This window comes from Esox lucius, chromosome 7, assembly GCF_011004845.1.
Source record: "Esox lucius isolate fEsoLuc1 chromosome 7, fEsoLuc1.pri, whole genome shotgun sequence".
NCBI lineage: Eukaryota > Metazoa > Chordata > Actinopteri > Esociformes > Esocidae > Esox > Esox lucius.
The window spans coordinates 13,089,963-13,107,837 of NC_047575.1; the positions used below are offsets into that span (position 1 = coordinate 13,089,963).

The 17,875-nt window shown below is 40.8% G+C and overlaps 2 protein-coding genes across 8 annotated transcripts; both read left to right on the top strand.

The window, feature by feature from the left end:
- The first annotated feature begins 510 nt into the window (after positions 1–510).
- Positions 511–11,999, top strand: esrra (estrogen-related receptor alpha). Of its 7 annotated transcripts, none has more exons than XM_010870637.5 (8): positions 511–984; positions 3,351–3,458; positions 6,289–6,693; positions 6,830–6,946; positions 7,053–7,166; positions 7,340–7,507; positions 7,732–8,001; positions 8,407–11,999. In XM_010870637.5, exons 3-8 carry the CDS (start codon positions 6,315–6,317, stop codon positions 8,658–8,660), a joined length of 1,302 nt encoding a protein of 433 aa, XP_010868939.1. In that variant the 5' UTR covers positions 511–984; positions 3,351–3,458; positions 6,289–6,314; the 3' UTR covers positions 8,661–11,999. The 7 variants fall into 7 exon arrangements, with proteins under 7 accessions (XP_010868939.1, XP_034149180.1, XP_010868938.1 ...); XM_034293289.1 differs by having other exon boundaries at positions 3,351–3,420; positions 6,310–6,693; XM_010870636.5 differs by having other exon boundaries at positions 513–984; positions 6,310–6,693.
- Positions 12,000–14,292: 2,293 nt separating this feature from the next.
- On the top strand, positions 14,293–17,831 carry prdx5 (peroxiredoxin 5). Its single transcript, XM_010870643.5, has 6 exons — positions 14,293–14,585; positions 15,629–15,763; positions 15,874–16,005; positions 16,378–16,416; positions 16,514–16,578; positions 17,104–17,831. Exons 1-6 carry the CDS (start codon positions 14,493–14,495, stop codon positions 17,210–17,212), a joined length of 573 nt encoding a protein of 190 aa, XP_010868945.1. The 5' UTR covers positions 14,293–14,492; the 3' UTR covers positions 17,213–17,831.
- The last annotated feature ends 44 nt before the right edge of the window (positions 17,832–17,875 follow it).

Below are 17,875 nucleotides of genomic sequence, written 5' to 3' on the forward strand. Positions count from 1 at the left end.
GTTTGCATATTCGTAGGAACCTACGCAGGCCTATGAACGTAGACCAATAGTAACAGTGCAAAATATGGGCTACTGCAGGTGTCTCAGCGTAATGGAAATCTAGAAAGCAGCCTTTACGTTATGAATATAAATTATTAAATCTATCTGTCATAAACTCTAGGGTCCATCTGTAAAAATGTGTCAATATTATTTGTACGTCCATGTCAATATATTTTTCAAATGTAGCCTACTACTAGCTAAAAAAACGTATGTTTACAGTAGTGTACGTTATTTAAATCCGTATAAACCTGTCAAACCAATTATAAATTGGCACGTTTGCAACGCTTTACGTTGCCATTACAAGTGAAAGGACAATTTAACAAAATACGCTACAGTTACGTATCTCATCTCGATCTGTCTTCGTATCGTAGCGAACTCGTTCTCTTTCAGTTTTCTCTGAGAAGCTTTAACTAGCCCACTGGGTCATTTTTTTCATTGTTGCAACGCGGATGACGCTCATGGAAGGAGGTTGGATTGCAGACGCAAGTAGAGGGAGGAGAATAGACAAGGGATATACGTAACAAGAACCTCAGTTGTAGCACCAAGGATAATCTACAAACCCCTGTAGGCTACAGTAACATCAATATGATGGGCCAGGCTGTTTAAACGAAGAATAGCATATGGATTAAATACCAACATCAGTCTTTCGACGGTGTGTCCCTTGATACATTGTTTTTATTTTTTAAAGAATCATATTGGAAACATTTAGCGCCACGACGGCTGATCGCATCTCAGATCCTGCATTTTTTATGTTCATAAATGTTATAGGCTATCGTTTTTTGGTCACGAGCTTCATCCACTCATGTGGCAATGTCGAAAAACCGGCGATCTTAACCGTGGCTAAACTGGTCGACAGACATTGTAGGGGGAGTTAAACTGTGGCTACCGTAGCTACGGTACTGCCTGGTTTGAGACCTCCTTCCGGCGATGTTCTCAAAAATACAAGTAAGTGTTTAATAGTGGTCAATATTGTACGTCTGTCCGAGTATAGCCTATCGTGGACAATTATTTCGGAATTATTTGCACGAACCGTTCCACTATTCCGCAGCTGATTAACTTTGCGTGAGCACGTTTAGCAAAGGGGAAAGCGCAAACGACATTGTAACGGTGCGTTGCTGTAAGCTACCAAATGATCTGGCATGTGTGTTGTGTCTCTGAGACATCGTGACTGTCCCAACGAGTAAGGTCCACCCCCTCAATAACCTACTGTAAGATATAGTCTACATTTATTGTCAATCTTAAACACAGTTTGGTCACCAGCAGATTCCTGTGTAGGCCCGTATTTATCAATCCAAACAGATTGATTTGAAATGGAAAAACAGTTAGGCTATAGCCTTACTTTGGTAGATAGGGCATTGGATCTGCAATAGCCTAGTTTAGGTTTCTGGACTTTGCCTATTACAACAAAGTCATCTCTAGGTAAAGGTTAGTCCTGACCTATAGCCTTTAAGTGACAACAGTGATTTGAAGTCTTTGATGCTTTACTGACTAACTTTAAACACACACACACAATCCAGTTTCTTAACTGCTGTTCAATTAGTAGCCTACATTTAATCTTTGTGTTCGGAATGCAAGTGAAAAGGGAATGACCTGTGCAAAGTATGATCCTTCAGGACCAGGATTGAGATTCCTGATCTTAAGAAGACATAATCCAGTTTTTCAATTAACCTTTCACCAGACTGAGATCAGTGGGCAAGGTCACCTCTGCTGCTCGCACAGTCCACAATGTGGCGCATGCCAAGGTTTCAGATGAACTTTGGAAAACTCATTCTCAGACTTTCGAGTCTAGAAAGTCTCTTGAAGTTGTTGGGCACATTGTATTGATATTGAAGGGGATTTGATTTTACTAGTTGGTTCTCTTCCTTATCTTTCCCACAAAGAACACCCACAGGCACAGACCCACACATCCTATGAATGCCACCCTGTTCCATTACAACTGTTGGATTTGAAATTCCAAACAGCATGGGCAACCCACCAGAAAACCCCAAATATAAATCCACCCAATTTCTGAGTTAATATTGCTTGAAGTCTCCTGTCCAGACCAGTGAGTCACAGCACTTCCTTGCTCTGTACAATGTGGGTCACATCAGCCAGGCTAGTTAGAATGAGTTGTGTGTGACAGGATCAAAACCATGATGTATCATGGCTAAATGTGATTGACTGATCTACACAGAATAATGAGTAGATCTTTCTGATGTAAGTTTTGTTATATGTGTCCATCAGCAGTCTCTGCAATGTGGAACAAGCTTACTATGGTTGAAGTGTTAAGTTTACTTTGCTCAGGGTACACAATGGTCACTTTTTTACCTTTTCATTTTGTGCTAGATGTAGACGATTGTTCCTTTCATCTTGTAGAACTTGAGTTGGTAAAATGAAAGACAACTATTTGAAGTTTTTTAGTAGTTGTCTTTCAGGGAAACTGTTTTAAGTTTTAGTTTAGATGAACAATTATGATGCATGTGATAGTTATGGCAATGTGTCATTTCCTAAACACAAGTATCAATACCTAAAATATTAGTTGTATACATAGACTTGTAATCAGAGGGAATTTCTTACACCCATATTTTTACCAGGTAATAAAAATGTTAATCTTATTTCCCTAACATTTCTTCCAATATATTTTTTCTCTCACAACTTTGTAAATGATCTTTCAAAGTAAACCTTCTGTATGTGCATGTGAGAGAGGTAGAATTGCAGTTACTCTATCTGTCCTTCAAGCTTTCCAGTGACTTTGACCTTTGGAATGTGTCATAGGGAGAACGTAGGGGGGAGGGGTGGTTGTGTGTAGTGTGCAGAAACATGCATGTATGCTTGTATGGGAATGAGAATAGTGACTGCAATGAGCTAAATTGTACCAGTGAGAAAGGTAAATAGTTTTCCCCTCTGTCAGCAACTTATACCAAATTGTGTTGATGAAGACAACAGGACGCAGTGAATGAACAGTCCGTTACACGATTCCATTTGATTAAGAGATCTGGCGTAGCTTACTAGTTTTACAAAGCTTTGACAATGGTCTGACTTTCACTTTCAAACACACTCTTGGCTATATGCCTTCCCAAGCCTGAAACACCTAGACAGAGTGGTTGAGGCCTCTGACAGGGTTGAATAGCATCTCCAGGCATATATTTGATACAGCAACCTTTATAGCGTACATTACTGTGTGTTTATATTAAGATTTGTTAAGAAACTCTCAGTGGACCAACATGTAATGTTATTATGTACTGTTATATAATTTTTAGAACATGTTTTTTTTAACATGCACACAAGAAGATATGGCTTAAAATAAGTAAATGTTTTGTCATTTCTCATAGGTTTCCTGATAATTGGACTGTTCTACCCAGACTATACCCACAAACAAATAAACTGTGGGGTTACCAAAAGGCAAGTAAAATAAGGCTTTCCTGCAGCACATCACACAGGTAAATGCTATGGTTTTTCTATGCCTTTTTATGAAATAATCTATATGGATGTTGAATTATCTTATTTAATGAATTTGTTGATGAAACTGAAGATATGATGAAACTGAAGATGGGCATACTCAGTGATTTTTAAATATAAGTAAAAAGTGTAGGGTCTTAGCTCGTACAGTAAGATTGATTAAAGTTGAATGACTTATTTCACAGAAGGTTGTACAGTTTGTCAAAGTTATTCATGAATGATCCATTTGCTTCCACGTTGACTTTTGTCCTATGCAGTCAACCCTAAGTATACATAGTAGCCATAGTAGCCAGTAGTACATTGGCTGGGTAGTAGGTCAATCTTGCCTGTCAGTGAAAGATTATTATAGTACAGTTAGCTACTTCCTATCGTGCACCAGACCTTTTGATGCCTGGAAACCGACGGACACGTCAGATGACACGTTGTAGAAGAACGTTATTTCGCGTTAGCTTACCCAAAGGCATAAACAACACAACCAGCGCGGTAATATCGCAAACGGCAGACATATACTTTGGGAAATCAAGCTATCTGACGTGAGCTAGCTAGATGGTTCTTTTTGCTAACCGGCTACAGGTGAGTTAATGTCAACAGATAAGGAAAACCAACCCACATGGACTATTTTAGCCATAAGCTCAGTCTGCTAGTTAGCTAGCTAGAGTACTGTGTTGGCTATATGAGGACTCAATTAGATACACATACCGCCGATGTCAGGTAAGCAAATTAGGTTTTAAATAAATGTAGTTTCCTTGCAACTACATAACGGAACATCCACACATTGATAGTACTCGCTCGATAGTTAGCTTGTAGTTGTGCAAATGCTACACAGAACGTCAGTAATAATAGCAGTAATGTAACTAACTAGCTAAAGAATTGCTACATTCCTTATAACATATACAGGCTTTAATATTAACGAAGATGTTGAATTTTCCTATTGAACTGTAATTCTTTCATTGCTTGCCCAAAGTGCCCTTTACATATGCTCAAGAAATGGCTTTGCTCGCAACATTAAAACTGCCACCAAATTCTAGCTACCTACATTAGCTTCCTACCTATTCGTTAGCCTAAATCGCATTGCACACTTGTTGAATTTTGCGTAGTTTTCTTCCGGTCTCAAGTGTGTGTGTGTGGTTGGGAAGAATGATTATGTGTTGGCGTCAATACATATAACCCTTCTCCCTACCGGAGACCGGGGTTTATTTACCCGCTCCAGCCCTTGAATCTCTCAAGCACCCACCTGTATACTCCCTGACTTACCTATTTCATAACAGTTAATACTTATACACTGTATTTGTATACCACAAAAATAGAACATAAAACAAACGAATTGCTTAAAAAACAAATAATAGATATGTCCAAAAAATTTTCGCTAAAACAGTGTATACATTTTTTGCATTAATGTGGTATTTTAACACAGCAGGGGTAAAGATACAGAGATAGTAGAGGAAGTGAGACAACTAGGTTTATTTATTTATGAACTGTACCACTGTCTACTTTGTACTCCCTTCCTGCAGAGGGGATGCCCCAGAGAGAGACATCCCACAGGCAATTTGTTTTTAGTTTCAGAGCTGGTGGGGCGAGCAGGAGCACTCCTTTGGCAGAGCAGGGGCAATGAGCAGACCTGGCCAGATAAAAAAAGAATTGGGGAATGTATTTGAGTCGGATGTCTCTTTTCCGCAATGTCTCTGTGAACACCTAAGTGCCATTTCCACATTTGGTTTTCAGAAGAAAAATGTATTGGGTTCTAGATACTTTACAGCTGAAAACATTTGCTAAATTGTACCTTTTACATGTGTCTGTCTCTTACTCTTTGCAGCTGAGCTGTTGTATTTTTGCTATTAGTGGGGGAATGACAAAGCTGACTTGTTATGTAAAGGCATAATGATTACAGGCCAGAGGGTACACCATTTGAGAAGCTCACTGGCCCACATTGCAACACCTCCTGCTGAACTGTTGAAAGGAGGGAGAGACAGGGTAGAACCAGTGGCTTCCAGGCTAGAGTTCAGACAGAGGTTCTCTGTTTTACACAATCCTTGTCTGTGTTGTCGTAAACCCCAAATCTCTGTTTGAAGAAAAATTGTTACATTGCATATGTTCTCTTCAGTTGTTCAGAGTGATTTGAACAATTGCAAAAGTGTCAGGACTCAGTCGAACACAGAACTGTGCGTAAGGCTGTCTGAAGGTTCTGGTGGGTAACACTAGAGTGTTATCCAGCTCCTAACTGGGATTCCTTATCGGGTTTAGTTAAGGGATTGCTGCTCTTCTGCTCTGGATTATTGACCCTAATCTGGAGAGGGCAGAGTAGGGTTGAGCTGGGATTATGGTCTCTCGCAGCCCTTAGCAGAAAAACACAATCGCTCCCCCTTTGTATTCATCTCAGTTTCACTCCACCTATGGCCTAACGTTACCTCTCTCGCTCTGAAAATCAGATGCATAAATGTACTTTCTCTGTGTTCAGTACCTGGCTGTATTCACCAGGTGAGGGAAGTTCCTAATTAAAACCTAAATGACCTCCCTGAATCCTGTAAATCAGGTCTTAATTAGGGACTTCCTTCACTTAGTGAACACAGACATGTACTTTTACTTTGTGCTTTTACCCCTCTGCTGATAATTTAAAATATCCCATTATTGGTACCGTCATGTCAGAATAATGTTTGCTGGAATGCAGCAGCCATTAGCTTTATTGGCTTCTGGTTTTTGCTGTTCAATTTAGTTGTTAGGCAACAAGCACTCAGCTTTGAATATATTAATGTATTGACAGTTGTATTGATACTAAAATTTAATGGAAGTCTGACAGAAGTGGATGTGTGACAGTCTGTCCCCCCCCATCCGCAGTGATCATGTCTTCCAGGGAGCGTCGGTCGGACCTGTACATCAAGGCAGAGCCCAGCAGCCCAGAGGGAGGGGGTGGCGGCCGGGCCAGTCCAGGCGGCGCCTCCTCAGACTCCTCCCAGAGTGGCGGAGGTGGTGCGAGGGGAGATGGGGTTGGGCGCTACTCACCCCCCCTGTACACGCCAGCCCTGCGCTGCCACTTCAAGGAGGAGGGGGGCGACGGGGCGGAGGAGGGATCCACTGGCAGCGGAGGAGGACGGTGCAAGTATGCCCTGAGCACGCTACCCAAGAGACTGTGTCTGGTGTGTGGCGATGTGGCGTCTGGCTACCACTACGGTGTGGCCTCATGTGAGGCCTGCAAGGCCTTCTTCAAAAGGACCATCCAGGGTGAGGACGCGGGCGGTGACGCTGTGTGTGAATGACATCCGCTAGAATCGAATTGCTTATTGCTTTGACAAAAAAAGCCTCATACTTCTACTGTTTGTTTTCTCCTCCTCCTTTCCACCTGCTTGCCTCTCCTAAGGTAACATTGAGTATAGCTGTCCGGCCTCAAATGAATGCGAGATCACCAAGCGCCGCAGAAAGGCCTGCCAGGCGTGCCGCTTCACCAAGTGCCTCAAAGTGGGCATGCTGAAAGAGGGTGAGTGTTTGATCCGGGCCCGTTACATGACGGGCTGCTCCGGTCTGGAGGCATCTGGTTACAGGTCGTCACATACTCCTCACGGTCGTGGTGTTGTGTGATGCAGGAGTCCGTCTGGACCGAGTCAGAGGAGGGAGACAGAAGTATAAAAGACGCCCGGAGGTGGAGAACGCGACCTACCAGAGCGCCCCCCTGGCGCTTAGGAAGGAAGGTGAGAAAGGTGAGTCTGCGTTTTTGGTGTTCTGCAGGCGTTTTTGTTTTTCCAGAGAGCCTGTTTTCTCAACATAAGCGTTATGTAACTTCACGGAACGATTTCCACACCAGGACCAGTTGGATTCTCCCGTGGCTGTCGTGCCATGACCTTTGATATGTGTGTTTGTGCGCGCCTCCCAGGCTCCTCCAACATCATCGTTTCCCACCTCCTGGTGGCAGAGCCTGAGAAACTGTTTGCCATGCCCGACCCACTGCAGCCTGACACGGCTCAGCGGACCCTCACCACCCTCTGTGACCTCGCCGACCGGGAGCTGGTCGTCATCATCGGCTGGGCCAAGCACATACCTGGTAAGCGGGGCATTGGGCAGGGAGGGGGGCGTGGTAGGAGAACGCAGGGCAGCGAGGACGTAGTACTGAGGTGAAACAAGTTTAGCGATAGCTAGCTGTGCGCCCCCGTCCGTTGTCCTGCGGTGATACACTGTGACTCTATCGGGGACTAGAATGCTGTGTTCTAGTACCAGCCGTCCGCCCAGCGGCTGACCGGTCAGTCTGCCCGAACTCCATCTCCGCAGGCTTCCTGTCACTGTCCCTGGCAGACCAGATGTCCGTGCTGCAGTCGGTGTGGCTGGAGGTGCTGGTGCTGGGTGTGGCCTTCCGTTCCCTGAACTGTGAGGACGAGGTGGTGTTCGCCGAGGACTTTGTCCTTGACGAGGAGATGTCCCGCGTGGCCGGGCTGACAGAGCTCAACGCGGCCATCAGCCAGCTGGCCCGACGCTTTCGCTCCTTGCAGCTCGACCGAGAGGAGTTTGTCATGCTCAAAGCCATCGCTCTCACCAACTCAGGTGAACTAGCTCTGCCCGTCAGACATCCCGTCATTGTTCTGTGCATTGTTCTGCTTTCGGTTTCATTTAGCAGATCAGTCCAAATTGTTTATTTAAATTAAGATGTGTCATAGTCTATAGTGATCTTTGAGGAGATGGTTATTCAAGGCTGGAGAAATGTACTAAAACAGACAGACGATTACTGTAAACAACAGATTTGTCCTCACGGTCTGCTTAACCCACAAAAGCAATATTTGTAATGCAAATACAACCATGTTCATTTATCTGGACCAGTGAGTCCTATTCCATAATCATGTTTGCTGGCCGATACAATTTACAAGACTCTCTGTCCAAAAGAGTGTTTAGAAAATACACGCCCCCCCACTGATATACAGGCTGACCATGCTGTCCATCTCCCCTGCCCAGACTCTGTGTACATTGAGGACATGGAGGCGGTGCAGAAGCTGAGGGACCTCCTTCACCAAACCCTGTTGGAGTTGGAGTGCCAGCGGCGCCCAGATGACCCCCAGCGGGCGGGGCGCCTCCTCCTCACCCTGCCCCTCCTCCGACAGACTGCTGGTCGCGCCCTCACCACTTTCTACAGCATCAAGACCCGAGGCGGTGTGCCCATGCACAAACTCTTCCTGGAGATGTTGGAAGCCATGATGGACTCGCCCTAAAGAGAATGGAGGGATGAGAGGAACGCAAGGAAAGAGGATTCAAGGGCACAACGAATGAAAGTGAATGGCTGGCAGGTGTGAATGGAGTGGTTTTATTCAGTTTTCCTAATGAAGATTGTGGAGATTATCTCAGATTTTATTTTATTTTTTAAATCAAAGCCTCTTCAGAGAATCAACACGTGGTTAAATCAGAACCTTTTGCATGTAATAGATGGCCTCTGAGGAAGTTGGTGGAATTTCCTTCCTTAATACATGACTGCCAAATTTCATTGATAGACTCCAAGGCTCAGTCAGTTGAAATATGGGACGGAACTCAGTGAGTTGTATCCAAACAATCTGAATGTCTGAATCATATTTGATTTCCACTGTCCCATGGTATTTCATTGTAGCACACATCTTCAAATGATGAACTACAGTGACATGTATCTAAGAACAGACTGTAACCTTGTGGATTAGACCTAATTGTGAACAATGCAGTATCAGCCTCTCCACACAAAAGCCATACTAAAATACCAGGCAAACGAATGGCCATTGACAAACACTAAAGCATAGGGTCAGATAGCCCTGCACCCATAGGAGTATTTGTAGGTTAGTCTTAGTGCTTGACTTGGTCAGGAGTTTACTAGAGTAGCGGCACCTCACATTTTGTAATTGAGTTTCTGCAACTCTATATAGAGTATTGCACCTTAAATGAAAAGCAGTATTGGCACTCAAAATTAGTCAAGTCAAGCACTGGTTAGTCTACATACAGACATGGGCTTTCAATTCATTCATAGGAATTACTTGCAATATGTTTTCAAGCAATACTTTACATACAGTTAATTGCAAGAAAAAATAACTGTAACTAGTAATGGCAATGACTGGCTGTATGTATTGGCCTGGGTGGCCTAGACGGGTCGGCAGAACGGCGAAATAAAGGACTACGGTTTGACTATTAGTCCAATAAAAGGGAATACCGGTATTACGATTGTCAACAAGATGTTCGTGTCTCTGTACTTTTAAGATATTAGATTTTATTTATACTGTTAGTTGACCCAATGGGTACACAGGCTTAATTCTGTATGAAAGAGAAAGGTGTACTGTAATTTTGCTGTGCTGGCACTACACGAGGAATGAAGATGCAGCTAGATCATGGGAAAAAGTGACTGTTCTTTTTTGGCCACTATAGAGTGATTTAAGAAGAGGCGAACTTCAATAGCTCCTGAGAATGTTTTTGATTGGATACATGACTCCGAGCCAGATCTTTTCGCTTGTCACCTCCAACCACTCTGATTTTGGATGGAATGTTCAGTTTTAAAACCATTCGACTGAATTTGCCGTTTATTCACGATCAAATCAATTTGAGGCTGAAATTAGGAATTGGAATGCATATTTGACATGTCGTGCCAGCGGAACATTTTGCTGCTCTTCTTGCAGCCGTTGAAAGACTGAAGAAAGGGACCTCTGTTTTGACGTGGAGGTCCTTATACTGTGTATGACCTTTTGAACTGCAAGCCTACTGGTGCCGAATTGGGGCTTATAGCAACAATTAAATGCAAAACATTCAGCCTCGTGGGAATATACAGCCCAGTCTGACTGGGAACACTTTTAATAATTTTTGTCTGTTTACTTGTTTCTCTGTTCAATAGGCTTGATTGGTGATTTACATTGATCTGATGATATGCAATCATTTCAATTTTAGTCTTTCATATAGCGTAAGTTCCTCTGTTGTTTTCAAACATACGGTATATTGCAAAATGTAAAGGGTCTATACTTTCTGTCCTTTGGCCATTTGCTGATGAATAATTAATTAGTAAAACAATCAGAGCTGTTAAATGCTTATTGTCTACCTAAGCGGTTGTTCATCTTCAGTCCTGTAGGGCTGAATCTTCTGATTTTCATCCTCTCCTAATCAGGGACTAACTGAGACCTGGGACACCAGGTGAGTGCAATTAACTACCAGGCTGAAACAACAAACAGAAGTATTTCAGCCATCTTGGAGCAGAGTTAAATAGCTGTAGTCTACACCATTCATGTTGTGTTCTGTATTACATAATGAGCAGTTGAAAATGGTTATGATTGTGTTATCTTCACTGTTTCACCGAAATTCAGAACATGGCAAACATGCCAATAAGAGCTGAAGCCAGTAAATGATTAGATTGGAATCTGTTTGCCACTGTTAATTCCTTCTCGAGTATCTTTTACACAGTACTTTTTTATTTCTTGGTTAAGGCTATCTTCAGCTAGATTGTTACACTTGGCCTCAGGTTTGGTACTGAAATAAAGCAATCCATTGAGAATGTTGTGAGTTATGTTTTTCAAATAGGTTTTTTAAGTGGATTTATGTAGGGATTTTTTTTTTATAATGAGTTGAATCTGCAAAGAAAACAGTGTTCTTTATGACTTGTTACACTGTTACTGAATTACCATACCCTCCTCTCAAGGACCTTCACCTAGCTCCCACACTTATGTTCTAGTTTTATAATGTACTCCTACAGTAATGTTCTTTGCAGATGTGGATGTTTGTGTTTCATTATCATTTGTGGCTCTGTCAATTTAATTATTTTTTCATTGAAAAATAACACTAGGTGACAAATGGTTAAACCCTGGCCTATATGTTGCTCTATGATTTGTTTGGTTCATTAATCATTTAAAAAAAAAAAAAATCCTCAAAGATGACTTGGAATCTTTGAAAATGTGGACACATACAGGATGCCTGGGTCCAGTTTAGAAAGTTGTAAAAATGTTAATGTTTGTGTCAATAATAACTCTAATATAATAATACAAAAGTAGTGTTTTCATATGGATACACATTGTCGTTTTGTCTGTCATGTTGGTACGGTTTGGGGAGGGGTGTTCCATTTAGAGTATCACAATGTAAAAGGATGTAAAATCATTGGTAGTTAGTATGTGTAAATTGATGTAAATTAGCAATACAAGAAATCACCAAAACTCTTTCACATTTCCTTGTATAGTCAGTGTAAATTAAACATCAACCGTAATAATAATGATACTTAATAGTAGTACTAAAGCTTATAACATGGAAAAGTTCAAATCAATATTTGTATTTTAAAAATACTGTATTTAAAAGATTAAATTCTATTTTTTACTCAATTTGCTGATGTTTGTTGATACTCGTTTTATTTTTGTGTGGGTTCAAGTCTAATGGCTGTTCATGTCTGTGTACTGTTTTTCAGTAAGCTACAATGGTTATTTGGATGTTACTGTCTAAACAAAATGTTTATAATTAAATCACTGTGAAGAAAATACAAATGCTACACTGCAGGAAACAAGGGGTACATTAAAATATTGTAGGTGCTTTGTGTTTTGTAATAAATTAACACACACCGTCACATATTATCGGTCTTGTACGTCTTCTGTCATTTGTATGTTAAAGCATGTTTGTTTTCTGCTGTCCTGTTTGCCAGTCATGATAAACATTGTTTTCTGTCCTGCTCACCAAATCTCATGTATTATGACAAATGTTCTTAACATAGTTATAATACTGTTAGTACTTACATGGATTTAACACCATAATACAAATTGTTGGCCCACATTTACACCTAAGATTATACCAGAGTTCTGGAAGAACCTGAATTTAAAAGACTTCACTCAATACAACACCAAAAGACCATCTCTGAAACCAGTTATAAAGACCCAGGCATGCATCCTACATATAATTGCATAAAATACAGTGGCTTTGGAAAGTATTCAGTCCACTTTACATTTTGTGTTATAATTTTTTTTTATAATTGATCAATTTTTTTTTTTTTACAGTTCCTCATATGCTGGTAAACTGTGATCTTCAGGTCTCCCTACAGGTCTATGCTACTCTAGGACGTTCACAGCCTTGTCCCGAAGCCACTCTAGCATTGTCTATGTTTCAGGTCATAGTAATACTGAATAATAAATCTTTGCCCCAGTCTGAGGTACTGTATGCTCTGGATCCAGTTTTCTTCAAGGACCTCTTTGCATTTTGCTCTGTTGATCCATCCCTCAGTCTGGATCAGTTTCCTAGTATGTGCTGCTGAGGAGCATCCCCATTTAATGATGTTCCTTCACCATAGACCTGGTGTTGGCAGGGTGGTGAGTGGTACCTTTTTTGTCAGTCACAGCACTTAGCATTCAGGCCTAAAAGTTGGATTTTGGTCTCATCAGACCCAAAAAAAATTCCTCAAGCTTTTGAAGTCTTTTACTTGGCGTTTGGTTACTCGAGATGGCTTGTCATATACCTAAGAATGCCAAGTGTGCTAATTGTAGCCACTCAAAATAATTTCAAATATAAATGTAATTTGATTTGTTTAACACTTTTTTGGTTACTACACAATTCAATATGTGTTATTTCATAGTTTTAATGTCTTCACCATTATTCCACAATGTGAAAATAAAAATTGGGCAACTTGGACGTTGAAGACCACGGTCAGCCTTCACTTACTGTTGAGCTGTAGAGCAGTCGTACATTTCAAAATATAGTAGCGCATTTAGTTGTAGCCGTCCTTAAAGCTACAGACGATAGGAGGCGTTGTTTTTCTGTTTACGGGCGCCGAGTGAGGAATTCTGTGTGTTTAGGACACCAATCTCCTCTCGATCTCTCGGTTTTGATTGATTGGATAAAATAAGTATTTTTAGTGTCCTCTCAATGGTCACAGGAAAATGTGCAACAGATAATTCTTCCCCTTTGCGATGCTTAAAAACGTAACTCTGAATTTAATTACTTTTGATGTCTTCACCATTATTCTACAATATGAAAAGAAATATAGTAAAATAAAAGAAATACCCTTGAATGAGTAGGTGTGTCCAAACGTTTGACTGGTACTGTATGTATTGTTAATTGGGAATCATCCTAACATGACCTCTGCAGCTGTGTTAGTAATTGAGATTTTGTTACTTCAGTGTAAGTCCTTGTACATTTGATGTTTCCGTACGTGTATCCTGTATCCACCGCCAGTAAAATAACACTTGATAATTTAGACTCCCCATGTTTTTAATAATTCATAGACAACCTACATATTAGTTGTCAAATTCCAATTTTTATTTAGCTGAACGGTGAAACGGACAGTGGTTAAAAGCTCAAAATCGTAAACTTGATATTGCTGGGTACAATTCTTGTTCACATTTTGCGTCCGGGATGGTCAACTGGGACGTTTTTTTAATAACCTTAATTATTATTGAAGAACTTACTGGTGAGCGGTAGAGAAGTCGAACACTTCAAAATAGAGTTGCGCATTTAGTTAGACATCAGCCGCCCTTAAAGTTAGTCTAGGAGGCGCTGTTTTCGGGCGCCTAGTGAGGAAATCAGAGGGTGTTCTGTTCACCACCCTCCCACGCTCTCGATCTCTCCGTTTTGATTGGTTGAATAAAATAAGTATTTGCTTGGAAGATGTGCAACAGCTAATTCTTCCCCTTTGCGATGCTTAAAGACGTAGCTCCGAATTATAAAAACAAATTCATTTTAATGTATAATTTTAAGAATCATGTAACTCATACGTCCTTAATGTGTTACAAAATGTATTGTGGTGCTGACAATTTCCACAATCATATATTTATTTTAAAAATGATTTTGCATGAACCCAAACTAGCTTAATGTGTTAAATTAGTTCACACACCTTGTGGGCTGGTAAGGTAGTGGTAGAAGGTGCCAGATGTAAGCAGAGACGGAAGAACAAGCAAGACATCCCTCACCTCAATGTCCTAAACAGATCTGTTGATCAAACCGGAACTGACAATCTATTTCGATAGTTAAAGGCCTAAGTGAAGTATCTTCATTTACCCACCATCTTTGGTAACAGCTTCGCGTCGGTTGACTGCTTCTATTCGAAGGGCGTTTTTAGGGTGTTGACTCAAACCAGACTGATGATTTCCAGCTCAGCGATTGTAAAAGGGACCCGTTCCGTCAAGTGCATCAGAACATTACACACTACGCTCAGTGTCAACATGCCTATCAAGGTAAGAAATGCGTCAGCAAAACAGTTAAAGATCTGAAAATGTCGTTCCTTTTTGACCTTGACTGTACTTTTATAATTGTATTTGTTAAACCATGATACTGTTATTATTCTCGAGTTGTTATCCATGAGTCAAGGCACAAAGCCGCCATGTTCAACAAAAATTATCTACTAAATGGCAGCCTTGGTAATCTTGATAATAGTTATTAACATTAAATTTGCATTAAATCAGTGTATCGACTTTATTGGCACAAAACTACAGTACTAGAATACCTGGATTGGGCACATTTTGGGCATCAGTTTTGATGCATATAGGAATGTCATAAAACTACCTTCGACTGCAACTGAAGTAGCTAGTGTTAGCTCATCTTTAGTTGGAGAATACGTAGGATTACAGAAAGGTTAATTACATCGATAAATTCATTATGGCTTGGTAAAAACAAGAGAGAGACAAGTTTAAGAGATGATACGATTTTTATTTGTTTCCAGTGTTGTGTATCTAAGAACTAAGTCGTCAATTTTCTTAGTTTAGTGCAGTAAGAAACTTGACGGCCAAAAAAACTGAACGAGTCGTTTTTCTTAGTTTCATTACCTGTGTAAAAAAGACTGATGGCGAGGTAGACATTCAACCCACCATATGGTAAGTAGAGTATCTAGAGATTATACAGATGCTTTAATTGACGATAAACGTGTGTTTGTTACACTATCACCAAAACTGAGCAGGTTTAGGAATCATGAAACACACGTTTTTCAATTCGATGTCAAAATAAGTGTTCACTTCAATAACTATATAGAAAATGTACAACAACAACATTCATTATATTTTTTCAACGATAAAACCAACGTTCTTGTGGGCCCTACTGATTGGCTCCCATGGGTGCCGTGCTCCCATCGCACTCATTAAAGCTTCACCTCTGTTGTCGCTGAAACAGAATGTTGCCAAGTGTTGAAGTCGCATGGGTTTTGTGTCCCACACGGGGTGGTCGGACAGTGGAGGAGAAACTGTGCAGCAGCAGCACGTTTACGCCGGTTTCTCCCCACACACAGGTTGGAGAAAAGCTTCCGGCTGTTGAGGTTCAGGAGAATGAACCTGGCTGTAAGGTGTCTATGGACCAGCTGTTCAAGGGAAAGAAAGGAGTTCTTTTTGCTGTGCCAGGGGCCTTTACTCCTGGGTGTTCCAAGGTAACATCCTTTTAATTTGTATTTCTCTTTTCTTTTTTTAAACTGAGTGTTTACCATTCATGTTCTTTATGCACTGTCTAAAATTACTGTTCTTCTGTTGAATCTCTTAGACCCACCTTCCCGGGTTTGTGGAGCAGGCAGCGCAGCTGAAGAGCAAGGGTGTGCAGGAGGTGGCCTGCATCTCTGTGAATGACGCATTTGTCATGGCTGCTTGGGGAAAGGAGCATGGAGCAGAGGGCAAGGTGCAGAATTCTGTTTATAAATAACATTTTAATGTTTTGACTTTAAACATTTTGAATAGTTGGTTAATGGTGACTAACATATTATTCAGTCTTCCTCTGAAAACCTCTTCTGTTATTATTGCTCATATCTTTATCGATACCAAAATAAACCTTTTTTGATTATTTGTAAATAATGTAATGTGTGTGTTAATTTCACCTGTTCAAAAATTTTTTGTGCTAAATGATATGTTTGCCCATAAAGATAAATAGACCTTCTAGAATTGAATTTCAACAACACCTCAAACATTTTCTTAGTTACTGAGATGTCAAAAGAAGTACACAGAATTCATACTTAATGTATTATGTATCAATGTATTATCTTGTCTCTTGCAGGTGCGAATGCTGGCGGATTCTACTGGAGCATTCACCAAGGTCAGGTAGATCTTTGAAGCCTTGATTTTTGGTTTTCTTTAAGTTTACTTTTAATATACATTCTGTGAATGTTAACTCAATTTAATATTATTTTCAGGCAGTGGACTTGATGCTGGATAGCGATCAAATTGTGGCTGCGCTTGGAAACAAGCGCTCTCAGAGGTGAGGACTTTAGTCCTGTCAGCATTCAGGTCACTCTGCTGGTTTTTGGGTTACATTGGGTCCCACTGAAAATTTGTCATCTCAACATTTATTTTAAACTTTGCAGATTGTGTTATAAACCCATTAAAGGGGAAATTCGCCTATCTTTCATTGCTACCTTTTTTATTTGGTAGTTGATCCACCAAACAGTTGTATGTTTTGTTACATTAGTCAATTTGTTTGAGTCATCACTAACCATTGAGAATGCATTATAAAAAGTATAAGCTTGTTGTACTATGCTCCAGACCAACCCACGTTAACCCCATTCGGTATATCTCTGCACTGGTTTATTTTAATCTATTTGCATATTGTTGATGTAGTAAACCACATCATTCAGACAAGGATTTATGGCACACCATGCAGGATGTCATCACCATTGCAGAGGCCATGCTACTCTGACAACCAAGCACCAAATCAAATATCGAATAAGTGTTTCTGTAGGATCACTAAAGCTCATGTGATTATGCTGCTTTCCCCATGTCTCAGGTACGCTATGGTGGTGGAGGATGGAGTCGTGAAGAAGCTCAATGTGGAACCCGATGGTACTGGGCTCACCTGCAGCCTGGCCTCCAACATGCTCTCTGAGCTATTGTAGGCCTGTTGGGACAAGGTCCCACCTAGCAGGCTTCAAAATTAAGCTAAAACGCACAACCATACTACTTTACCTGACCTCTCTTTCCACTTGCGTGTGCAGCAGAAGGACGTAGATGTGGCTTAAAGCAGTGGTTCTCAAATCTTTCCTGGGGACTCCAGACCTAGCATTCCCAAATGAACTAATCAAGCCCTTGACTACTTCTGATGAACTAGTTCAGGATGACAAATTCAGTGTGATGTCTCCGGGCCTCAAGAGAAGTGAACCACTGGTTTATGCATAGTTGTTTCCTGCTTCATATGCTGTAGTTCAAAACTGTGATTTAGAAAGTATAGATGTGCCCAACATGTAATGACTGCAAGTAAATATGAGTTCTTGTGTGCTATTTCCAATGGGCTTGGAGACCTTCTGGAAGGTTGTGGGACAGTCCCACATGAAGCCATTTCTGGCTGCTCAGGGAGATTTGTTTTGGCATTTTAAAACCAGGTGTCATGTGTTTTGATTTTGATGTTAGCCCGGTCACTAGAAAAAACTATATGTTAAATGAACGGAATGGCACATGTCCTACCTTTCTATACACTTTCAAGTCTGTTACTTAATAAAGTTTACACTGTCAGCAATATCCTAATGTCTGAAGTATTTTGTTATTTACATAAAACTCATGAA